Consider the following 26,316-nt stretch of genomic DNA (forward strand, 5'->3'; position numbering starts at 1 on the left):
CCTCCTTGTCAACAATGGATTCCCAGTCCACTCTAAGGTGAATTGCGGAAAATTATCCCTCAATAAACTGGTTATATTTTTAGTTAGCAATCACAAATCACCATAGCAATACCTAGAAAGATATCTAGACGTGCGTTGACCTATTACCGTGTAGGGTACCAATGACAATATCAAAGAGAAAAAATAAATAGACAGACACTATCTCATTTTCTTTGGGCTAGAAGGGTGACAACATCAACTTTTAGAGCGGTGCCCAAAGTGCAGGGTTATCAGGAATCACATTGTGCGGGACAAAACATCAAAATCGTAGATGCGCAAACTGGTTTTGGGTAAAACGACTGTCGAAGTCGTCGTGTTGAAGAGCTTCCGTTGCGTTGTTCCCTTTGTTTTGACTTCAATATTCTCGAGCTCTGGAAGTTGTTCATATTTGAATTGTACTCGTCCAAGCATCTCTGGATACTTCTCGAGAACGATGGAAAGCGTGTCTGATTCGTTTTCTATTTTGTCTTTTTGATGGACATTTATGTAAAAATTGTTCACCAATTTGTCCAGCTCACTGCAAAAGGCATGTTTGTGACTCGTCTCATTTCTCCAAGTTCTCCAAGAAGCTTCAAAAACTAAATGTAAGTGGTTTCTTACTACGCCTTTCAATAAGGGATAAAGTATGTTATAAGATCTCGCCCTGTACATCAATCCGCGGTAACTACAATGTCGTCACCTGCTATGCATCCAGGATTGTTATGCACTGTTGGCGCAAAAACTCAATCAGGATACTGAATGGTCAGAAAATGACCAACATAGTGGTTGTTTAGGCGAGTTAGGAGCCAAGCACTCTTTCCTCGCAATTTACCGTACGGCTGTTGAAGAGCGAGATCTCGATGAAAAGAGTAAGATCATCTAAGTGCCTTCCCTCAAGTGAAACCTGTAGTTTTTGAGGTTTTTGCAAAGTTTGTCCATTTCGGAGTTGTCTCTGCATAGTGTCTGGTTGGCAGAATATCCCTACGTGGAATTTGTTTTCTTTATTTTGTAGGAATTTTGATATACCATTTACCGTTCACAGATGACACATCAATGACAAGAATCTGAGATTTTCCTATCGATTGTCCTAGTCTCACATTTCTCTTGAACGTTGCAATTTTCCGAGTTACGTTTTGTAAGGAAGAGAAGAGTAGAGAAGGGTTGAACATAGATACGAATTCAGCATCATAAGGTAAACTTTCCACTTAACATGCATCGTTAACATTTAGTAACAATGGATTCATTCTGTTTTTAGATTCTGTCATCACATTCTTTTTCCTACTGCAACGCTAATTCTAAATTCGTCAGACAAAAAAAAAAACAGCAAAAATATTTTTGTCTTCATAATTCGCCGGATTAAAGAACTTGCACCAGGTCAGTGATCGTTTTAAACTGCTTTATTTTAATGCCTCAGCTATAAACTATTTTAGCAATGACATGGTGAATAACGTTACAGCTAGAAACTGGACCTTCATTAATGAAATTTAATCAAGCTCCCTACAACGTTACCTTTAAAAAAAACATGCGTTTCAAAAAATGGTACGTATTACAAATTATAAATAGCCAATGGATCCTTCACTGGTCTTCGAGTATGATGGTGAAGATCCTTTCGTATGCAAATGTAATGATTAATGTAGATACTAAACCTGACATTTTCTGTACGGTGATCTATATAAATAGTTTTTCTGTTCATTCTTTTGACTTGCGTCTTACAAAATTATATTAGAATTAAATTAACAATTCATCATTTATCAAGATGCACTGTCCAAACCGAGGTGTACAAAAGGTAAAATCTTCAACTCATGAGGCATTGTTCCAATAATTCCCTTCCAACAAAGTTCCCCGCCTTTACGCGTATGAACAGAATATCTGCAAGAACCTCTCACCTATTTCTTTCCCTAGATGTTGATTTCTTTGGAAGAAGACGGAGATTTGCTGTTCAATTTACGTGGTGCAGAAGGTTTCCCTGTCTTGAAGTTCAGCTAATTTGGTAATAACCAGTTCCAAAGCTAACATTCTATTTACTACATAATTAACTTAGCTGGATAGACCTGGCCAAAGGTGTGCTACTACGATTCAAAAGCATTTGACAATGAGCTACTACAATTTGACGACAAATTATCTACACCTGTAATCAGCATATCAAATGGAAATGACTTTCTTTTCGCTGATACTGAAATAACTACAAATGTGTATCCACTTCCAAGATGATGCTGCTCCTAGGTAGTTCCCCAGTTTTGCTGACGTTAGCCAGTTCTGCGGTGCTGCTGGTGCTGGGCAGGTCTCTGGTGTTGCTGGCGTTAGCCAGTTCTGTGGTGTTGCTGATGCTGGTCATTTCTATGGAGTCGCTGATGCTGGCCAGTTCTCCGGCCTTGTTTGTGCTAGCCAGTTCTCTGGCCTTGGTGGTGCTAGCCAGTTCTCCGGCCTTGTTGGTGCTAGCCAGTTCTCCAGCCTTGGTGGTGATAGCAAGTTCTCCGGTAATGGTGGTGCTGCCCGGTTCTGCTGTTTTACTGGTGCTAGCAGCTACCTCACCGTAACATGGCTCAGACTCGTCTGTTTTGCTGGGTTCAAAATATGGCGTGTCTGTTGTCATCATTTCTTCCATTATAGATATCAGCTGTGTGAAAGTCGGACGTTCATCTGGATCGTCTTTCCAACAGTCCATCATCAACTGGTAACTGGTAAGGTCAAATATAGCAAATTAGACAACAAAGGATTTTTTTTATCCATGTTAACGTGAAGTTTGTCAGGTGGGGACGGTTAGGAGGGAGTTCCCCTTGATTTGCACTTTACTAAGCTAAGAATGGTTCTCTCCTCCGTGGTCTCAAACGATCCAGGCTATTATTCAAAGGGATAATACCGGGGTTCAACCGGATGTAGCTTTCCTAGCATCCTTAACCAAAACCCCTTCACTGCCAAATAAATTTTTTCCCACCAAAAGAATGCTGTGCTAATTGCGTAACAATACGTTTCGAGATTACTACGACATAATTCAGCCTCACCGAAGAGGTTTCGTCCCGCCTAAAGCTAAACTTTCCTTGATTATCTGCTTCTTTTTAGGAAGGAAATAAACTTTGGACATTTTTAAAAAATATTCGCTTTTTACTTAAGCAGTTCGTTGAATATCCTGGCTGAATAATTTTAATAAGGTAAGGTCAAACCAGTGCTTAGTTACTCACATTTCGTAACCACACGTTTTGGGCTTCTCCATGCGATATCCTGTCTTGAGAATATTGTACAAATGTCTGTTGCTTATATCAGGATACGGGATGCCTCCTAAAGGGGTCAGGTCAGAGAAAAATTGTTAGATATTAGAAATACACACTTAATTTATTTGAAAACTGCACAGCTTTTAAATTGTTCTCAAATTGTAAGGTTCATTTTCAATACGGATACCGACCATTGCGACAAATATCCTTATTACATGCATGTTAGGGACAAAACAAAAATAAATGTTATCACAATATAAGTATCAAAAACTGAATCTCAGCTTAACCCTATCTATCTTTTATTTTCTTTCTTTACTGTTTTTTTTTTTTTTTTTTTTTGTCCTTTGGGACCGGGAAGAAGGCGGATTCTGCCCCCCTTCATTTCTTCCTTACTATTACAGATATTACAATGAGGCTGGCAGGATCGATAGTACGTCAAAATATGTTTCTTTTAAGGTCCACAAAGGAAAGCGATGACGCAAAATGACGCAAGAATTAGGTAATGATTGGCATGTGGCAGCCATCTTGGATTTTTTGGATTTCCCCAAAACTTCAGGAAATCGCCGAAATTAAAGAACACTAAGATGGCCTGTAAACATAAAAATTACAGTATTGGTAACTTTCTTTGTTTTTAACATGAATTTCCACTCTCTAATAAAACTGCCTGTCAAAAATTGGTTACCATGGTAACATTGAAGTCAATGAACACCAACCGACCAGATTAAATTTTTGCAGATAAATCTCCCAAATAGCCCTGAAGTTTCACGGTGCTTACAAAAAGAATAATAATAATAATAATAATAATAATAATAAAGTTATTCATGTTCAAAGTCGACGCAGTCTTGAAGTTCAAGACAAAAAAAACCTGGACTGTTTTGCAATCTTTGTGCTTTGTTAAGGCTACCGAGTTCATGGCGAGGAACTAGAACGTTAATGTTAAAAATGGGTTCTTCTATGGCTTTTCAAGAAAACATCGTTACAAGCCCAGAAAAGTAGAGATTTTGATTTTCGATTTTTTTCCCATTATACTATTTTGATAGAAATTAGGTAAATAAGTTATGTTCTTACCCATGGTGGCCACTTCCCACAGCACTACACCAAAAGACCATCTAAAACAGAATTATATGGTATTTAAAAAAAATTGTTGTGTTTGGGTAAAAAGGAAAGTCCAATTGTATGTTCATTTCTATTTGAAAATTTAAAGTGCTATTGTGATCAAAATTATACCTTTCCTTTTATCTTCAGCATTGGAAAGAAGAGAGGAGAATACAACCCACGCCAAATTTTAAATTGTAATTCCAACTGAGATCTCGATTGTTTCTAGCGTACTTTTCACATTCGGGTTGCCACCATTACTCAATTGAAAAATGTCCGCGAACCACACGGAGAGTTAGGCCGGCGTCATGTTATTCCCTCCCATTGTCTTCAAAGCTACCACTCGCGTTGGAACTGAAATCAGAGCCATGTTCACTAGAAGCAGGGGAAGAACTTGAGTATTTCGACCGCTTTTTCTCGCTTATCCATTTCGCCAACATGACAAGATGACGTCACGAGAGGCCTTGGTAAGTGGCTGCAAAACATTTGTCGGCTCAAGTAGTTGCTGTTTGAGTAATGGCGCTCTTCAATTAACCAAACCTTTACGTAACCTTTACCTAACCACCCCATTACTCTGGATTCCATTTATTATTGCCGTTTCTTTGCAATTTGTCACAGCTGGGCAAAATGTTGCTGATGACCCAAAGGCAGCAGCACTGACTTAGTGATCAATATCATAGTTTGAGTAGTATGTATATAAAGAAAAAGATTACATACTTACACGTCACTCTTTAAAGTGTATATGCCGCTCTTAAGAGCCTCGGGTGCCGTCCATTTGATGGGCAACTTTTTCGTGTTTTTCACCTCGTATATCTCACCATCACTTGTGTGGCGTAGCAAACCGAAATCTGCAACCTTCACCTTTCTGTCCTCACCAACAAGAATGTTACGAGCTGCTAAGTCACGATGAATGAATCCTTTGCTGGCCAAATATTCCTGCCGAAAGGATGAAATGGATTTAAAGAATCAAGAAAATTATAGATTTTTCTGTCGAGACAAATCTCGAAAGTATAGCCTCAGCAATTTTGTTCTATAAAGAAGCTTATGGTTACGGCTGTAACAAACCAATTAATTAAACTGAAAAAAAGAAAACAAGTAAATCATTCCTTCTTTGCTGGTGTTCATTCTTAAACGTCAGTTTGGCTGGTGTGCATCCCCAACAATTTGATTAATTCACGAGTACATGTGTGAGTTGAGTGGGAGTTAGGTGGAGTTGATTTCAAGCAATTTTATATTCTAGCATGATCGGATATTGAAGTCTTTAGCTTCAAAGTGGAGGAATGGAAGGCTGTAAGGAATAATGGACATGAGAACTGGAGAGGGTAAACGAAATTTTCGGTTACTTTCATATAAGTGTTTACAGTCTGTGGCTTTCACCCCTGGGTTGTCTACGTACCATTCCCTGCGCTATCTGCCACGAAAAACATAGAAGATCTTCAGCAGAAATAATTTCATCATCACCGTCACCATCACCATCATCATCACCATCATCATCATCATCATCATCTCCTGGGTGCTCATGTTCAGGCTGGATGGTAATCTTAAATTTGCCGGTGCTTTCCTTCCTCGCGGTAATCAAGCCTTTGTCCAGTGTCTCTTTCTTTCGTGTTTTCTTGCACTCTGGTTTAGCAGGAAGTTCTCTCCTTTTCGGAACGGGGCCAAACTGGACGGAAGGCACCGCCAAAGTCGACATGACTGGTTGCTTCTTGTCTTCTTTTTCTTGTTCAAAACTTGTGCTGCCTTGTTGACTTAAGATGGGCTGAGATTGAATGCTTACATCAAAGCTGTCATTGATGTTAGTTTTCTCTGTTTTCTCGTTACGTTTGTCCACTGTTAACATTTGCAACTCCTCCCCGTGCTTTCTGTTTTCATCGCCATCTTTAAGGTCGCTCCTGATAATGATACTTACTTCTGTGTTTTTGCCTGACTCCCCAAGGCTGCTGGAGGGATGAGAGATACATTCAGTTTCTTTGGCCACGTTCAAAGCAGAGTATTTGAGACCTTGGTGTCCATGGACACTCGGTTTCTCGTCTTTCATGATAGCGCACTGGGATTCGACGTCAAAGAATGGAGTACCATTAGGGTTGGTTATTGGTCCCTTATCATTTTTGTCTTCTCCATTTCGATTTTTTGGCTTGTATCCAATCTTTTCTTGAGCATCTTGACTTTCTGCTGAGGTATGGTATACTTTATCATCACCTCCTTGAGCTCCTTCTCCTTCGTCTATATTTTCTTCTCTATCGTTCAACCTTCCTTCCTTGTCGATAACCTCAGGCTGTACTTTTGCGCTTCCTTCATCAGTTATCTCGCCGTCAGTGGAAGGCAAGGGTAACTCTCCAAAGATGCCCACGTCAATCGAATTCTTTAATTTAAGCTGCAAATTGAAAAGAAAAAGTTGCATTATACTTGCAGTGTCAATTAACGGGTTGGTGTCTTTCTGAAGATGAACGTGATTTACGGATTCTCAAGGTTTTCGAAACTTCAGGAAAACACCGAAATTAAGCAAAAAGTAACCAAAACCAATAAAAGTATTAACAAAATACGAGCTAAAAAAACCCCAAAAGTAACAGTAAGAAAAGTAATTTTTCTTCATTGTAAAAAGAGATTTACCATGTTCTAAAGAAACTGCCTGTAAAAATTGGTTACCATGGTAACATCAAAGCCTATGAACACTAACCGACCGCAATTTTTACCAGCTAAATTTTCTAAAAAGTCCTGAAGTTTCATGCAGTTTTTTGCGCAAGTATCAAAAACGTTTTAAATGTTCAAAGTTGCCGCGGGCAGAATACGCCCCCTCCCCGGTCTAGATTGGGTTTAAAGGAAGAAAAATTAAAAATTACTTTTCTTACCAATGTTTATGGTTTAGCTCATATTAGTGTTCCTTTTATTATTGGTTATGACTATCTCTTGTTCAATTTTAACACTGTACTTAAAGTTTGTGAGAGTTAAACGAAAAGTAATTAAAACCAGTAGAAGAACACTAAAATGAAATAAAAACATAACTATATGTAATGAAACTATTTTTTCTACATTTAAAACGGAAAAAGTTGAAATTCACGAAAACGTGAATGGTTGATTACCATGGTTACATCAAATTCAACCAAAAAAATCAATTTTTCCCATATATCTGGGGAATCACTTAGGGTTCTTCATAAGCAAGGATATTTGCTAGCTTGTTGGAATTTGTTCCAAATGTTAATTAGTTTGTTTCTTGTCGCAGTCGAATGAAAAACGTAGACAGTGGCGACAACAGATCCTTTGATTTTCGCTATGTATGATGGAATAAAACCTTCAAGCTCAACGGGTACAGAAAAAATATCAGGACTTTGAAAATCTTTAATTTAACTTTAAGACCATTCGCAGACCAGGGTAAATTTCAAAAATAGTAAGAAATTAAATCTGAGTAACCCAATACCTCTTCAGTAAAAAATTAAACTAGATTCTGACCTGGTGCCTCTTGTTTCTAAGCCATTGAAGAAGATCCCCATGTGGAACATACTCCAATATAAGCATGATGGGTTCTGTCCTAACCCAGTAGCCGAGCATGCTCATAATATTTCTGTGAGAACCTATTTCCTTCATAAGTTCTATTTCCTGCAGTAACTGTAGTCTGCCTTCTTCGCCAGCCCTTTCTGAAACATCAATCAATCACTCAGTCAACCAATCAGTTATTCAGTCATTCAGTCAGTCAGTCAGTCAGTCAGTCAGTCAGTCAGTCAGTCAGTCAGCCAGCCAGTCAATCAACAAGTAAGTTAAGAGTAAATGTCTGTAAAAACCAAAGAAACCCCGGACACAGCTCAAAATTCGAATTCGCTCATACTTTGTACATTGATAGGCCCTAGTGCCACACTTTTGAAAAGGGCATCCATTTAACCAAATAACGACTCGTTTACGAGAAACGAATTTTAAATGATCGACAGCATTTTTGGTCAACAAAACCTCAAATAATGTCAACATTCATTACGCTACTACATCAGGCAATCGTAACCTTTGAATCGCTTACACGCAAATCCTATTCATTAAATGCTTTTTCAGTTCTTTGACTTGTAACATAGCTGGCCAACTCGTCTAATAAATATTTTACGATTTTTTTTTTAAAGGAACCAACGGCTTTTCTTAAAGGCTTCGTTAGGACCTCCAACAAACTAGCAATAAATACCTGTGGTACGCAAAGAATCTCACCAAAAAACTTCCTGGTGGTACAACTTATGATAGTTTTCAGTTTCTACCGCTTCAATTTCTTGGGATCTTTCGCACTTTAAGAAAAAAACATTTCTAAACTGAGCACATTTTCACTATCCGCCATTTTGAAATGAACAACAAGCATAATTGAATTGTTTTAACTTCCATTGTTTTATTAAAATAAGCCGCTAGAAACGACTATTTGTACCAAGTATCAACTGTAAACCCCCTTTCTGTTCTTTTTGTGAATTGAAATCATAACCTAAGAGTAGCAAACAGCGTGCATAGTTTCTACATTTTTGCCGTGACTCACCTCATTCCTGTCACTGACCTCAAACAAGCTTTATTTGTATTGCCGTTGTTTTCTTAATTCTCTGATTAATCTTACGTTCCCCACTATGCAAGCTAAGTATGCACCACTGTGAATCTTTCACCGCGAGCTCAGCCGTTCCAACCAGAATTTTGTGCAGTATTTTCGTCTATTTCGAATAGTCCGAATACTGTTTTACAGAAATTCACGTGATCAACACGGAACGTCACTTTGCGTCACTCTCATGCAACGTCCAATACATCCCTTTTTTTTTTTTTTTTGTCAAAACTCGCGTACGTGAACCTTGAGATTGGAGAAGGTCAAAACTGGCAAACATATTTTAGAGCTTAAGCTACACTGTCTTTGCTTCGAATTTGATGTAATGACGCCATTTATCCTTTCATAATATTTGTTTTTATTCCACTTCGAGCTTCCTTTTCGACTGATTTGCTTAATTCACTTTGCAAGAGACTCTTTAACCGAGGCACGTATTCAAGCAATACTTAGCATTGCTATGGTTCCACCAATCTGGGTTTCACGATTCTCGCGGGTCACAGCACGCCGTTTTGGACTGAACAGGTACATAGTCATAGACATTATGGAGTTCAATACATTTTGGACTCATACTGCCGTCTTGAGGTAAACTGAGGAGGTAAAGTAATGACGGAAGGCCATGTGACATTTACTTTGAGAAACGGCCCTTCGACAACGGTAATTTGATACAAACAGGCCAGCTTATTTCAAACCATTTCTTTGTCGGACATGTGAATCTATAGCAGTCCCGAAACATTTCATTTTTAGATATTTGAACCACCACCACCAGCAACAACAACAACAACAACAACAACAACAAAAAAGGAAATTTTGGGCTGACGCTTTCAAAATGAAAAAATAAAATAAATACATGCTCAATCAGTGTCTGGTTTTCCAGGAAACCCATTCCTAAAGGTGGCAGCAACAATGTTCATCAGTTACTAACATTGTGTATTTTAAAACATTAAAAACTGGCAAAAATCTAATTTTCCCTCTGACTACTCTGAGTTTTACAGATGAGATAGAAACACAGCTTTATCTCCATTCAACATCTCTTCAGTTGTCGACAACAGATGAAACCTTGCTTAGTTTTGGGCAGCACTGAAGGCTGGAATCCGGAATCCGAAATCCAGAATCCGGATCCAGAGGAATCCTCAAGACTCAACAATTAGATTGTACAAAAATTGTCTGAAAATAATCTCAACGCAAAAGTTATATTTTTCGATTCGTGACACCAAGGAAAAAAGCTAATTAAGTCATTATTTCCCGCAAGTAAAAAATAATTGTTTCTACGGTTAAAACATGTCAAAATAATCGCGCATGTAGTAAAAGGAAAGAAAATTTGATTGTCTCTATCTTGCTTTTGAAACTATATTAAGATTTCTGGAGACCACAAAATGGGTGTAGACAAAACCTGGACCCCCCCTTCTGGACCCCCTTTCTGGACCCCCTTCTGGAACCCCTTCTGGACCCCTCAAAATTTCGGAAAAAATAAAAAAATAAAAAATATATATTAAAATACATAAGAAAAAATAGGTAAAAACATAGCACTTACTGCTTGGTATCCGAAGGTTTCTTCGATTCATCGTGCAGCTAAAAAAAATGCTTCACTACCGTCTCTAAAGCTCGTAGTTTCACAGGTAATTCTCTAGTGAAGTTAAAATTCGTTCTTGACAGCCGCCTGCTTCAGTAATTGCCTCCGAAATTGTCCCATAACTGTGAAGCCGATCTCCCGCCATTTTGTTCCGCCATCTTGATTTTTCCGCTGACCAGTACGAATAAGCCGTTACCTTGACGATTATAGCCCGACAACATGGAGGATTAAATAAGTTTATTTCACGTTATGAGTTGAAATAAACCTATTTTTGCTGTTACAGTCAGTATTCCCTTTTGGTTTTCAATAGATACTCAGTCCCCTTTGAAATTGCATGAACCGATTTTGGATCCGGAACAAATTCTGCATAAATAGGCTTTACGCTACCCCATACCAATACCTGGACAGGTTTCACACAGAGCACCTATTAGGCAAGACGGGTGCAATTTTTGGACCAGCACCGTGTAAACACCTTGACCAGTTCTGTTTTCATACCAGTTGCAAACATACTGTGCCAGTGTTGTGTGAACAGGGTAACCTGCGTGCTCGGTGTCTAAACGCCTAAACTGAAGCAGGGAAAGGAAAGCTCGGATCCATGCTCATTCCGCACTTGGCGCGAGTAACCCTTCTTCCTTTTCCTTTCGGGGCCATCCACCTAGGTTAGTGCCGGAACAGGTAAAACAAATTGTACGGATCATGTAGGTCAGTTTTCTTTTTCTTCACTTTCTTAGAACAGAAAGATCAACAGTTTTGCATTGGTATGGATGAATACCCAAATGACATGAAAAGAATATCAGCTGAAGAATATGCTCTATGAGAGCAAGGCTAAAAAGAATGGCAGGGTAATTAGTTACTTAATCGTCATGTGATTTAGGCTTACACCCCGAGTAGGAGTGCACTAATTATTGCGAGTCGACTGCGATGATCACATCTTCATTTCAGATAGGTTTCTATTGTTTAAAGTAATGAGCCACAGACTCTTGTCACCAATGACACATTACTATGTATGTTAACTGTAATTTTACAGTGTAAGTTTCACAAAGACGTTGACTTTTTCTTTTCCGGGAGAAAGATTTGATGCTAAAGCCGGCGTTCCTCACTGGCCTGGGGCCCGGTTTTTGGGTCTTTTGACAAATGCCGGTACGAGATACTAGCTGGTCAGAGGAAAAATAGTAACAAAGTAACAGAGTAACAAGGCAACATCGTAACAGAGTGGCAAGGGGAACACAGTAATCCAAAATAAAATTTTGGGACATAATGATTTCAGAAAGAATTTGGGGACATACTTACCAAAAATAAAAAGTGAGGACATAATAATTACCATATATGAAGTACCTACCAGATGGCGGAAAAAAATGGCGGGAGATCGGCTTGACAGTTATGGGACGATTTCGGAGGCATTAACTGGAGTAGGCGGCTGTCAAGAACGAATTTTAATTCCACTAGAGAATTACCTGTGAAACTACGAACTTTAAAGACGGTAGTGAAGCGTTTTTAAGCTGCACGATGAATCGAAGAAACCTTCGTGGATACCAAGCAGTAAGTGTTTACTGTTATGTCTTTACTTAAATTTTCTTATGTATTTAAATAATATTTTTTTATTTTTTCCGAAATTTTGAGGGGTCCAGAAGGGGGTCCAGAAAGGGGTCCAGAAGGGGGGGTCCAGGTTTTGTCTACACCCCCACAAAATATCACCCCCTAGTTAAGTTACGTTCAAAATGTTCATTTTGCATGGCCAGCAGATTATCTGTTATCACTCTGGCAGTTTACTGCTTGGCTGGGTTAATTACCCAGCAAAACACGAATGATGAACATCTCACGGCAACATGACAAACTCGATAGTTCGACAATTATTCAGTTTTTGCGGATAAATCATATAGAATAAATAAATAACGACCCCGAATAAAATAAGTATAGCCACCACAGCGCGCTTCAGCATCGTCAGCGCCCTTCCGTTCCGATTTGCTGACTTACCTGCAACCTTCCCTCTCTCTGCCAGTAGTTTCACTTCGCGACCTGTCGAAACATTTAATTATAACAGCCTTTTTCTTGACCAGTTGAAACAAGTTTAAAAAAAAAGAGGAAGAAAGTGTGCACTCAGGTAACTTACCGCCTCTTAATTGGGGAAACCCGCCATCTGAGTCAAACAAGCTGCAAACTTCCTGAATGAAAACAGATAATCTGCTGGCTATCCGAAATGTAACCTCATGGACGTAACTGGTGATATTTGTGGCCTCCAGAAACCTTAACATAGTTTCAAAAGCAAGATATAGACTATCACATTTTCTTTCCTTTTACTACATGCGCGATTATATTTTGGCATGTTTTAACCGTGAGACCAATCATTTTTCATTTGCGGGAAATAATGACTTAATTAGATTTTTTTCTCTGGTGTCCCGAATCGAAAGATATAACATTTTGCGTTGAGATTATTTTCAGACAATTTTTCTACAATCTAATTGCTGAATCTTGAGGATTCCCCTAGATCCGGATTCCTGCTTTTAGTACTATCCCTTAGTTTTCAAAATGGCGTCAGTTGGCAAATTTGTCAAATTAGCAAACTTCAACGACCTCGTATCACACAACTAACTGACATTCCAATAAAAATGCCAGCATAACTTTTGACATCTATCCTTTATTTGTATCTGCAGTATAGTTTGAGGTCCTAGTTTGGCGTACCGACATGAGTTTTAGGAAGTTATTTTAAGGTACCTCAAAAATATTTCAAAAGAGTATCGAAGGTGGCTTTAAGAAAAAACCCATGACCGTTGTTTAGGAAGAAAAATAACTGCTTTTCTTATCACTACTGAATTTTATATAGACCAAACTATAAATTTCCAGAAACAGAAGGTTAACAGTGTATTTTTAACGAACACTAGAACGCCATGAACCGTAGTGAAATTTCGATCTAAATTAGCCTCAAAACCAACCCAAACGTTTTTATTTAATTACTCTTAAAGAAACGAATTTTAAAACAAACTAACCCAGTTTTGTTTAGTTTGGGTCAAAGGCTTATCTATAGCTAGAAAAAGTATGAGCGAATTCGAATTTTGAGCTGTGTCCGCGATTTGACGATTATGTTTGATGCTTAGGGACATTTACTCTTAACAGGCTGCACCAAAAAGGAAACAGGGAGTATCTATAAAAAGACATCAATGTAGAATCCCGGTTGATTTGGGAGTCAACCAGTCCATAACCGATCATCCAGAAAACGTAAGATCTTTTTAAACGAGGGACTTGCAGCGCCTCTGTAACTTTTCTTTGTAAATCGCTGCTCTACGTTCATGTCAAGTCAAGTAGGAATCCTGTAGCGGGAGATGATGACGCTGCATGGTGTAAGGATTACGGCACGATTTACCAACGGTTCCCAAGACTCCAGGGAACCACCAAAATTCCATCAAAAAGACCACGAAGAGCAACAAATACACTATCATAACCTTAAATTAAAACAAATACCGTGAAACAGCAAAATTGCACTTTAAGAAATCGTTGCCATGGTAGCAACGAATTTCACACTAAGTTGTCTCCAAATAAATTTTAGAAAAAATTCCAATGTTTGGAGGCGTTTGATTACATATCACCTCCACCCCACCAATCAATGGTTTCACTATACCATGTCGCGTAGTATATTTGTCATGTTTACCTGTTGATAAAATAAACGATGAATCAAAGCAACGGAAGATCAAATCCGGAGGTCCTGGGTTCGATTTCGGCCGAGGTCAAAGATTATTTTCTTTACCTCGAGCCGTCTCCCATTTTCTTATTAGGGCTAACGCTCAGTAGGATTTTTATAGTTTTACTTTGCACTCTACCTGAGACATTACAGAGGTAATTCTCTGATTTATTGTTGGGGTACTTATCCCAAACGGCATAACATTCATTTGTTGTTAAAAATAATTTGGGACGATCAGTGGATCCCCTTTGCCCATCATTCTTATACATTTGGAAAAGCAGAAAACGCGTGTTGTAAAGTATTTATCGGGGACCTGATTTTCTTCACGAATAATTCTTTGCTTTCTCCTTAGTTACTTTAAAGGGACGCAGCCAGCTGGTGCACATGCGCATTAGATAACATTTCTTAGCTGATTTGCATATAACGCTTCATCACAAGTCTCGCGATGAAAAATCCAAACAAACCTTGTCTAGCCAAAATATTTGCCGGTCAAAATTATTATATTGTTATATTATATATTGTTAAATGTCATATTAGAACACTCATTTTCTTGATACCATGGAGAATTTACTGATAGACTTGTCCAAGGAAAGCCACACGTCAACGAATACCTCTTAAGTCGAAGAATTTCATCGTTTGATTATTTCGGTTTCCGGTCATATGGAAAATTATCTTAGCTGTTCCTACGTTTCACAGTGTTTGCATAAGAAGCAAATTGAGTTCAAATATTAGACAATATGTCAATTTTAAAACGTAGCGAATCGACTGAACTGCAGTGTAGCGAAACGACTTTGTAGCGAAACGACCGGTAAGCTTTATTTCTGCTTTCAATCATTTACTTTGCTTTTATAATTTCGTTTCTACAACTTCTCCACTATCTAAATTTAGGAACCAAACCCATGTCGTTCCAAGAACGCTTGCTCGACCCGTAGAAAACAAGGTTCTATTAGAGGTTATTCTTGTCGAGGAGATAATCGACTGTGTATCGAAGCTTGTCTTCGTCTGAGCTCCAAACCAAGCAGCTAATAATGACGCGATAAGTTCGAATCGTTTACGAACTGATTCCCTCCGCACGAACCTTTCACCAGGTCGAGGAAGCGCGATTTTCCAAATATATATCATGTTGATTTGTTATCTAATGTTTTTGATCGATTTCTCTCGTTATTTTAGTCAACGCAGGCGATTTCTTCCGCCCGGCGCTTTCACGTTTCCCACCTCTTCTTTTCATGTTCCGGTGGAGACGCGATCCATACTGTTTTTAACCAAATATGATAAAATAATATCATAGGATGAGCAAAAGCATACTCAGAAACAGGTTTTCAGTAAAAGATTCAAAATCCAATAAAACACTGGGAAGATTGAAGCGGATTTCTGGATGTATTCGACGCGTACTTTTGATTTCAGGCTGAGGAGGACGTTTTTCAAACCACAGGTCACCAAAGCGTATGTGACACAGGTTAACATGCAAGCGTGATTTGAGAGTTTGTATGGAGTTAAAATTAAATCGAAATTTAGACAACAATGTTCCCACAAAACTCACCAAAAATATAGTTAAGTCTGAAAAACCTTACCCGGTGTGTTTTGCTGTGTTTTCAATGCTTCTCACTGCTGCTTAACGCTGTTTAGAGCGGTTTATCTCTCAGCAGCTGTTCCACGTGCATCACTGTATTATGTTAATGACAAGGTAGGAAACTAAAAGTCGAATTTGAATAAAATTTGGCCCGTCATTTTAGGAGAGCGCTTCGAAAACCTCGCTAAAATTTGCTTGAAACTTAAGCACTCGCTTAACTGTCTCTCTATATGGCAAGAAGGATGATGTGCGGTCCCTCCTGGGTAGCTTATTTACGGAGGAGTTCATTTATTGAGACGCAGGCCTTCGTTGAAAACAAAGTTCATTTCAAATCGGGTGCCATTTTTGCCGCCGACAGAGCCGTGTCGCTGGAATGTTGGAACAAACTCACGGTCAAACCTAGGCACGAGCACTTAAATGTGCCCAGCCGGGGAAATCCACGGGAAGCCTTTGGCACGTAACAAACCACCGTACACCCCCTCTGCCGATTTTCTGAAACTCTGGCTAAAGACGGATTGGACGGAAATGGATTACAATTTGTTCAAATGCGTCAGTCTTGATTGGAAAAAAGTGAATATATATTTTTCTGTTTGAAAACATCATTTGTTGTATTTCTCTTTTGTTTCTAGGTTTGATATTAACACAGTTCTGGACCCATGACGTAAAAATCCCAGTAACGTAGCACATAAAGGAATTCCTCACCAAGTAAAACTTTTATTGCAACCACTTGTCCTTCACCAATGTCCACTCGTTCCTCTCTGGGCTTAGAAAATACTTCTTTCTTTGGTAATTCCCTCATGACTCCTTTATGAACCTTACCATAAGCACCTCGACCAAGTTCCTCCATGATGGTTACTCGCTTAGGCGTGACTTCTCTTAGGAGCAGAGGAGCGATGTTGGACTTCATTCTTAAATGAATCGAAATATATATAATTTGTATCTAACCTTAGAAAATTGTTTTGCTTTGACTGTTTGATTGAATTTCTCTTGTTTGGATTCTTGTTTAGCGCAGGGGCGGATCCAGGAATTTTTGTTGGAGGGGAGGGGGGGGGGGGGTCCAAACTTTGATTCAGAAACACTGTTGAAAGTTTGTTTAGGCAAATTGCTTATCCCCCACCTCTCCAAGTCCCTCCCCCCTCCCCCACTAGCGGTTACACGTTATAATCAACCCCTTACGGTGTACATGGATTCTAAATACAAAATACTGAGGGTAGACTGATCCTAATGGCAATTGATCCGGCACCACTCATCGGTTTGTCGCTGTGGACTTGCAGATTTTATTGTACATGAATTCTTCTCGTAAGGGATGCAGCCTTGGAACAACCTGCTTTTGTGCTTGGCGTCAAAGGTTGTGCAGATGTCGTCATTAGGGAGCTTAAGCAATGACGACGGCAACGGCAACGAAAACGTCGATCTTTATTCATTTGTGCTACTTCGCGATTGTTTCAACTCGCCCAACTTTTATAAATATGGCGAACTATCCAGGAACCAAATTGGTAGGATTGGCATACAAGTTAAGAAAGAAAGTGAAAAATTCGCTGCCGTGCGTTCACGTTCTCCACAAAACCTTAAATGTGGTAATTTCACGTTGTTGTTTTGCAGAGGACGACAGAGAACTGTACCAAAATGTAAAATGCATGTGCAGAGCGATTGTTTGTGCTCATTAAACCTATTGTTTTGCGGTGTTGTCGTTGCCGTCGACGTCACCCTAATTAATATCAAAAAGCAGAATAGAGCACATGTTTCTGTGAACGGCGATCAGGCAATAGTACTTTGCGAGCAGAGCAGAACAGACCTCTAGAGGGTACCCCCCACCCCCCCCCCCCAAAAAAAGTACAGTTTTGCATATACCTGGAATTTAGGTTAATAGCAAAATGAATGATTTAAAAAATAAATCAACCTATTGGATAGTGATATGTTATCTTGTCGATGCAAACATTTAAGTGTCAAACAAGTAGTAAGAAAAACCTAGGGGTCTAATGGGGGGGGGGGGGGGGGAAGGGCCGGACTCCCCGGACCCTCCTCCTGGATCCGCCACCGTTACGTGATCAAACAAGACGGATTTGTCAACGAAGCACACTAAAACCCCTCAATAAGGAATTTATTCTCAATCTTTTTATCAAAACTAAGATTTCACTCAAGCCAGAATCTGCCACAGCTTTCTTTTCGCTATCAAAGTGCTGCTAAAATACTAATTATTATTCGGCCTCATAGGCTTTAAGATTCGAAGGAAAAATATTTAAAATATATTTTTTGTAAGAATGTCTAGTACTGGCTTATATAACCTGGAATTCAATGCAAATTTTATTTCTTTCATTACTCCCAGCTTGAATTAAGCTTTATATGTTAAATAATATGACAGCGTTCTAGCCTACCTTTCGTGCTTAGTATGTCTGCGTATTTCGTTCTCTTGCCTTCTTCTAAAGTAAATGATTGCCATAATTATCACAGCCACAAGAGCTACAGAAATTCCAGCAATAATTCCAGCTATCTTTGCAGTAACGTTTTTGTCTGTTAGAGTACCAATTGTAGGGTCAGTTTTGTAGGTGGTAGTAGCCCTCTTCGCTGAAAGATAAACGGCAATAAAGAACGATTAAAACCAAACAGCAGACTGGACTACATTAGACAAATGGGTAAATTATCTTGAACATGACTGTAAAGGGACGCTATTTTCTTTCTTTCTTTCTTTTTTTTTATTTACCTCCAAAATCTAGCACCAACATCATCAGCAGAAAAACTATATATTGTCTTAATTAGAACACTTTTTAACTTGGCTGAAGTTTCAACTGATAATTCAAAGTTACAAGTAGTAGTTGGATATACTGAATAAATACAAGGTCAAACCTTAGCTTGTTCACTTATAACATTTAAATGGATGATCTTGATGTGAGTGATTTTCACATTTTTTTTAACATCTCCTTTTAATTTATTACACGACGGTATAATTATAACTTCATCATAAAATAATATCACACCTGTGTTGACTTTTACAAACCAAGAGGTTGACTTTTTACTCTCGGTTTTCAGTTCAATTAACGCAGAGACTGCAATCTCATACTCCTTGTCACAAGTGAGTCGTATGACATGGAAGGTTTTTGTAACTTGGGAAATTGGTATTTGACTCCACTCAGCTTCATTTTCTTGTGAATTCTTTTCTCTGTAGTATATCCTGTACTTCGTAAAAGGGCATGCTTGGCGTCGTAGAAGACTCCATGTCAGATTAACATCGCAGCCATTTATTTCCGTTTCTTTGTTATTGATAACAGGAGGTATAGGTTCGCCTAAATAAATGTTAAAGAAAAAATCAACACACTAAGCGTCATTTTTATTCATTATTGATCATTGTTATGGGAACTAGTTGCTTTCCCTGGGCTAACCCCAGGACCCCTTCCTTCAACCTCCCCATGATAACCAATCTTGGCCAAATGCGTTTTCTTTATTTGACCATAGATCACGACCTAAATTAAACAATAGAAACTAGTTTCAAATTGCATACTCTTCATCAACTCTTCTTTTGGTCATTGCAACTGTTCTTTTTTAGAGAAGATTCCAAACAAATCCAGCGCATTCAACCTTACATAACCGATTAATTTCACCTCGTCCTTCTGACTAATGAAACGCATCAAATAAAATTCCTGCCCTCGACTTTTCGTCATTTGATCGTCATCGATAATTTATGGGATATATTTAAATAATGTCTGAAGTTGTATCCTGATGAATACTTGGGAAACTCGTGATCTTTCGATGAAAACTAACAGGCCATTTTCGAGTTGCTTTCAACCTCATTGTGAAAGCGAGGCGAAGTGCAAAGTTTTTATTATGAAAATTAGTTTTCATTCATATGCAAAAAAAAACTAATTTCCATATGAAATAGTTTTGAACTTAGCCTCGCTTTCATGATGAGGTTCCCTGCAACTCGGAAATGGTCTATTAGAAGAAGGCAGCACTGCCGAAACGTCGGTGAACATCAACCGGACTTAATAGCGTTACAATATACCAAAACCTTTTGCATCAAATGGTCTATTAGAGCTTGTTCTTCTTCCATCCTTTTCCTCACGAGGACAGGTAGTCCTCGTTATCCTAAATTACTGAATAAGAAAACGTTAACGTGTAAAAGCAATATATAACGTACTATGCGAAAAATATGGTTCACCGGCGACGATACGTTATATCTTGCTTTTACACGTTGATTTACTTTGTTCCTTTGATATATCATGTCATTACAGTGATCCTATGTGAAAATATGGCTGATTCACTTAGTATGAATATTCCCTGACGTCTTTGTTTCATGTTAAAAAATGTTCACTATGTTAGCATGATTTAACAAACCACCAGCACAATTCCAGTGACACAGTCCCTTTAAGCTAAAAATGTCCGGATTTCAACGGGAATCTCCTCAAAATTACCAGGAAATGGACGGCAATTGAGAAAAGAATCTTGATAGTTTTATGGGCCTTGATGAGGTTTTTATGTTGAAACGAAGTGCTTTTAAAATAGCGATTTTATGGTGCGGGTATCGAAAAAAGTAATAAGAAATTGATTGTTACCTTGAAATATATCTGCTATTTCACCCACAGACAAAGCCCTTCCAACAACATAGAGATCCATAACTGAACCAATAAATGACTGTGTTTTTAATTCCCCTATTAATCCGGTCTTGAAAAAATGCGGATTATTTCCGATAATACAGTTCGGCTGCCCATGGTCTGACGAAACAAAGAAGTATTCATTCCATCTCTCCCGCAATACTCTTTCAATGCCATTGACGAAGACTTTGATCTTGAACTGCTCACAAGTTACCACTATATGGTTCCAATCATTGACATTGAAGTTTGCTTTTGTCAGAGTGTTGTAAACAGACAGAAAGACGATGGATTCCTTCATTGCTATGTAAAATATTTTCCCACTATTTGTCCGGAATGCTATTATAGGCCCATCAACACCATTGGATTTTATCCAAAACGCAATCGTAAAATCACAATTCGTGATGTTTATGTTAGGCACAGTAGCGTAGGAGCTGTTTTGACTCAAGTAGGCGGCCTTGCTGCCAGGACACCAGCCCTCAGTAAAGTTCACAGTACCAAAATATCTATCAAAACAATAATAATAAATGATACCTGTTGTATTGAGAAGGATGTAGATCTCTTAAGCAATTGCATGTAAGCTCAATTGCCTCAAAACAAAATTAATGTAATGTTACAGCAATTTCAGAGTGTTAACAAAGGAAAGTATAGTAAAACCCTGTTATTACGGACACCGTTTGGACCAGAAAAAGTGTTTGTACTACAGAGTGTCGTTATTAAGTGGGTTAATTTTAAAGAAAATGTATGGAGCGGAAACAAGAAAACTGTCCGTTATAACGAGTGTTACTATTCAGGGGATCTCCGTAGAGCGAAGTTTCACTGTAAAAACTGTACACTGCATAATTATTTTTAGGGAAAAACAACATTCGCGAACACTAACCTACAACCATTCGCAAGTCTTTTTCTACATAATGATTCAATTTCAAAAATTTGAACTTGATCCTCAAAATTCAAACAACGGTTGTTGAAGTGAATAATTAACAATTAGATTATGAGCTCGAGATTTCTATCGCGTGATAGTTGATGAGGGCGAAGCCCGAATAAACTATTACGCATAGAAACCGAGAGCGAATAATCTATTGCGTAATTGTTTTAGTATAAATCTACTAGTCGTTCAAAACTAAACAGGTAAATTATCTATTTCCTCATCGCAGACACTTCGAAAACGGGAAGAAGAGGGCGCCATTTTGTTGGAAATCGCTACTCACTATCTATCACAGAATAGATAGCGAGTAGCGTAGCCGATCAGAGAACGGCATTCGTGATAGAACACTAGCAGATTTATACTAAGAAAGAATAGAAAAACAACAAGAGAAATAGTAAAGATAACTTATCATACGGTCTCAACTCAATTTCTCAGCTGCTTAAGGAAGTGTTTTCTGTAACGCCAGTGTCCACAGATATATGGACACCCGAACCATTGAACATTTAATTAAAAAAGAAAACACAAATTATTTGATTCTTTAATTGCTTACTTTACGTCTGGATCGGAACCATCTAAGAGCCAATGGCTGATTATTCTCTTCCCTAAAAGGAAATCATAACTGGCACATCACGTTCTGTACGTCAAGTATTCGTTTTACGAAAATAAAAGAAATAGATAAATAATATCAATCTTAGTGATAGTGATTTATAATTACCCAAAAGAAAAGTACCCAATGATTCTGTAACGGTTTTCTTTTTAAAGATGAAAGTGAATGACAAGAAAACTCAAATGGTGTTAAATTTGTCAATTTAAAAGAATGTAGTATAAAGGAGTAAGAACAAGAAGGCAAACTTAGTGTAATGAATTTGATCAAAGATGTACTACATGTCTTCGTTATGCTCCATTTCTGACTGTTTTGTGGGCTGGCCCACTTATCAGAATCGAGCTTCCTCAAATATGGATTCGCTTGACGGATGTTTGTTGGATCATCTTCATTGACTGTGATGTAAATACAATAAAAGAACAGGATAACAATATTCTTAATGTGAAATCTGCCACAAAGTGCCTAAAATTGAACAGATATGCCCGACGAAACCATATACGATGTAAATGTTATGAAAACCATATTTTATGACGCCAAATCATACCAAAAACATTGAAAATTGGCGTAAATTGACTTCGAATATTTCGTGGTGTTAATAGGAAGCCGCACTTCAACTGAAACACTCAGGCAACTTTCACAACCCTAGCCGAAAAGAAGTCATTTTCCTTGCTATACCACTGTAAAGTTTGTATTATAAAGATTCCATAAATGAAAAAAGAAACATATAGATTACTTTTTATAATAGGAAACCTTGAGTACCTTTACAGCCATATAGCTCCATCCTCATTGATATGTGGTTATGCCAAGCTGTTGGTCTGAATCGGATGTAACGAGCTCTGATTGGTTTGTTCAGGTCATGAATAACTATGGTATTCTGGTCTTTGTTTCCAGCAAACTCCTAAAAGAGGCAACAAACCATAAAGAATGATTCAAGTTTCTGAAATTATCAAATATTCAGGATTTGTTATCACAATAATAAAGTGTTGTAACCTTAGTTTTCAATTTTGTAGAGTTTTTATCGTTAATTTTAATGTTGGGAGGCCTGTGGCCCCATAAAGATTAGTGGCTGTTTGTCCGCACAGGACAAAGAATCGCCATGTTTGTAGTCAAACATTAACCCATAGTACGGATTTGTGGATATTTGGACCTTTCATGGAAGAAAGCTCCAACAATATGTAAGTTCTTGCCATATGAAATGTTCAGTTTAGATTTACTGGCATTTATCACTCATTGTTCCATAATATTTGCAATATTTTCTGCGAATCGCAACTCGGAAGCGAACAAGGATCAGGGGTGTAATATGTGGATCTGCCCTTGTGAATTAATTGTGATCTCGATGGTTGGATAAATAAAGCTGAGAAATTTTACGCCTACATGAAGTCTTACTTACTTCAACAACCTGGCCCTATTTTTTCAAAGTGAGGATAATTTCATCCAGCGGATAAGATTTCAGTATTGGCTGGAGTACATTTTACCCGTTGGATAGCGATTTATTCAATAGTTAGCGTTATTCGCTCCTTAAAAAATCTGGGCTTACATAATTCTAGCGTTAATTGAAGTGTATTTCTTTATAAAACTCGTTTTTATGACGAAAACGTGTATGATACCTTGTTTTCATTTTGTCCTGGTTCGCTGTCACGGTACTGGAAGTTAAAGCCATCGTAACTGTACTGCAGTTTGTATTTCGTCACCCACTGGCTCTTAGCGTTACTTCCTTGTGTTGCTACACGTGTTACTATAGTTTGCTGATTTCCAAAATCAACCTGGAGCCATTGACTGACATCATTTATAAGAGCTGACCACGATCCGCCATTGTTCGAAGCCGCCTTCAGTTGCAATCTGCCTTTGCTGGAAGCATGATTAGCATCTAATTGTGTAGAGGCACTGATTTGTTCGTCAGCGATAGCATTATCTTCCATGCCGAGAGCTTTCCAACATTCTGGTAATTGAAGCAAATGCTAAGAATTATAAGCCTTTAAAGAAATGCATGATAAATTCATCCGCATTCAAAAGTAAGATGCTTAGTCGTTCAATCAAATTTTCTGGTAAGAAGCATGGGAATGGTAAATTTGTTCTGCATCCTCATATTCATATCAGTAAGGGTTATCAAAAATTAAGTTGCACGTCGTGCATACCATCGAAATGTAATGAATTGCATTGCATGTTTGGAAGATTGGTACTTAAATTTTGATTTTACTTTGTCATTACTCAATAGTGTAGGGTATAGGAATGTGAGATTTAAAAAGATGGCAAGAGAGATAAGCTATTAACGTTACTTTGAATAACAGCAACTCAGTACAAACCGTTACAGCTGACTGTGCTGACATCCTCGCTCCAGGATCCCCAAAATCCGCACCTTATAGAGGCAGGACCACTGAGATGGTAACCACTTGAGCAGCTAAAGGTACAAGTTGATCCATAATCTTGATTTGATATGAGGCACCGAGGAGTATAAACATGCACACCATTCTTCAGAGTAATATTTTTACAAGCAGACACTAGTGAAGCTTTGCGAAAGAAAAGAAGAAAAACAAAATTGGTTAGAAGGATGTAGCTACTAGGTAAAACAGAATCTGTGATGTCCCCCCGGGAAAAGGCGATAACTTACGAATGTAGACTACATGTAGTGATAGTAAATAATATGACATTTTCGGAATGATTGGGTTCAAGCGGACATATGGAGGAGTCAGGAAACATGTTTCATTGAAAACACAAAGCGAAAAAAGATCTTTATCTCAAATATAGGATGACGGTTACAAAAGCTTTGTTGTAAGTCAAGCTTGTTTAATTCACCATTTTATGACTTAAACACATCCAAAAATAGAGAAAGTGCGATATCATTTGAAAAATAAATTGAACTCCAACGGTCACAAAATCGCGTTTTCGACTGAATGTTCCTAGAGCAATTAGAATAAAAAAAATGCTATTTTGCATGGCGAGCCAGAGTGCGACAATTTCGAATGAGAAAATTTTAGGTTGTTTATTTTAAGTTATTTCATATTTGTTACCTCTCTGCCAAAAGAATTTGATGCAATAACTATTAGGGATATTTATAATTAATAATTATAAATAATAATTATTAACTAAATCTATTGCTGGATGAAAATTGAATATGAGGATTACACTTTATGGAGAATCGTCAGTCTTATTATAAACCTATTTAAAGTCCCTTATAATGCATAGTGTTAAAAAAGTCGTAAAAACTACCAACCCACATACCTAGCAGGGCTAATTATTCAGGAATATTCAGTTTGGCTTAATCTTCCTACATTGTGGAACACCAAAGAATAGTCACTTATGGCTTGGATACTTGAAACTTTTATAATACACATCTAGCGCTTGACTGGACATCGAAAGGCATTAGTGGCATATACCCTGTGACTTGTAAGCTTTACTGGTGAATGATTACAAATTAACTTTAACAGATAAATACTCGGCAACTGAAAACAACTACCTTTAGAAATGACTATAACTGTTAGTTTGAATGACCTCTCACTTACGACTGATTTCACAAATGGGGTGGAAAGAACTTCTGCAGGGCCAGTCATGCCATTTTTGTCCAGCCTTGGTTGCTACACAATCTTCTGTGCCTCCCACGTCACTGTTAGGTTGGTCACTGCCCCAGTTTGTGTAATTAGTGAGTGATCCGTCAATCCAAAGCCATCTGGAGCCGTTTGTCGGATCCCTGTGCAAAGCAATCCACGCCCAGTCTTGAATAATTGAGGAAAATGCCTCAACATTGGCTTTTGCAAGGTTTGTTCCGAATGCTGCGCAGAAGGATTTAGCAGCGTTCCATCCCATTGTCTCGGAAAAAATTTTAAAACCCGGAAGCCAACCCGTTGGGCATAGGGCTGCAAGGAAATGTAAAATAAAACAAGTAAATGCAATACACAATACAACACAATGCGAGCAATGCGACGCCACGTCATGCCATGCCATGCAATGCAATGGTGGCTTTAGATGGTCAGGAGACTACAAGAGTGAAAGATACAAAGCTAGAACATCTAGAGTCGTTTTTTAAACTAGCCAAGTTCGATATAACTCGAAAGTATACCAGCTTAATAGGACTTATAACTTTTTTGTGATAGCGTGCACGTACTTCACTTGGTGAACCTAATGCGCTTTGCCGCCGAGTTGATCGCTTAATTTCGCGAAAACATCGCTGCTTTTTTCTTTCGTGACCGAAGCCATGTTGTTACATGATCTGAAAAACTGGCATGTGCCCGGTAGAAATGGATGCCACTGGCTTTTGAGCACAGCCAGAGTGCGACAATTTCGAATGAGAAAATTTTAGGTTATTTACTTTTAGTTACTTCATATTTTTTACTTCTCTGCCAAAGAAGTTAATGCAATAATTATTGGCGATAATGATCAGCAACAATGAATAAATAAATAAATAAATACTAATTTTTAGCGAAATTGAGGATTACATTTTATGGAGAGTCGCCAGTCTTATTATCAATTTATTTAAAGTCCCGTATGATGCAAGGTGTTGAAATAGTCGTTAAAACTACTAACCC

At 38.2% G+C, this 26,316-nt stretch overlaps 2 protein-coding genes across 2 annotated transcripts in view; both read right to left on the reverse strand.

Moving 5' to 3' along the window:
* Positions 1–26,316, reverse strand: part of LOC146454046 (tolloid-like protein 2) — an 82,694-nt gene that overhangs the window by 38,580 nt on the left and 17,798 nt on the right. The gene's annotated exons all lie outside the window — the stretch shown is intronic.
* LOC146454048 (uncharacterized) lies at positions 1,358–25,597 on the reverse strand. Its single transcript, XM_085095906.1, has 16 exons — positions 25,297–25,597; positions 24,100–24,303; positions 23,404–23,735; positions 22,556–22,694; positions 22,105–22,191; positions 21,743–21,794; positions 20,232–20,773; positions 18,660–18,965; positions 18,060–18,249; positions 16,387–16,592; positions 7,770–7,954; positions 5,719–6,696; positions 5,044–5,258; positions 4,296–4,336; positions 3,198–3,294; positions 1,358–2,696 (listed from the first exon to the last, which is right to left on the reverse strand). The coding sequence occupies exons 1-16, from the start codon at positions 25,595–25,597 to the stop codon at positions 2,201–2,203; spliced, it is 4,371 nt and encodes a 1,456-aa protein (XP_084952032.1). The 3' UTR covers positions 1,358–2,200.

This window comes from Pavona decussata, unplaced genomic scaffold, assembly GCF_977016875.1.
Source record: "Pavona decussata unplaced genomic scaffold, jaPavDecu1.1 SCAFFOLD_317, whole genome shotgun sequence".
NCBI classification, from domain to species: Eukaryota; Metazoa; Cnidaria; class Anthozoa; order Scleractinia; family Agariciidae; genus Pavona; species Pavona decussata.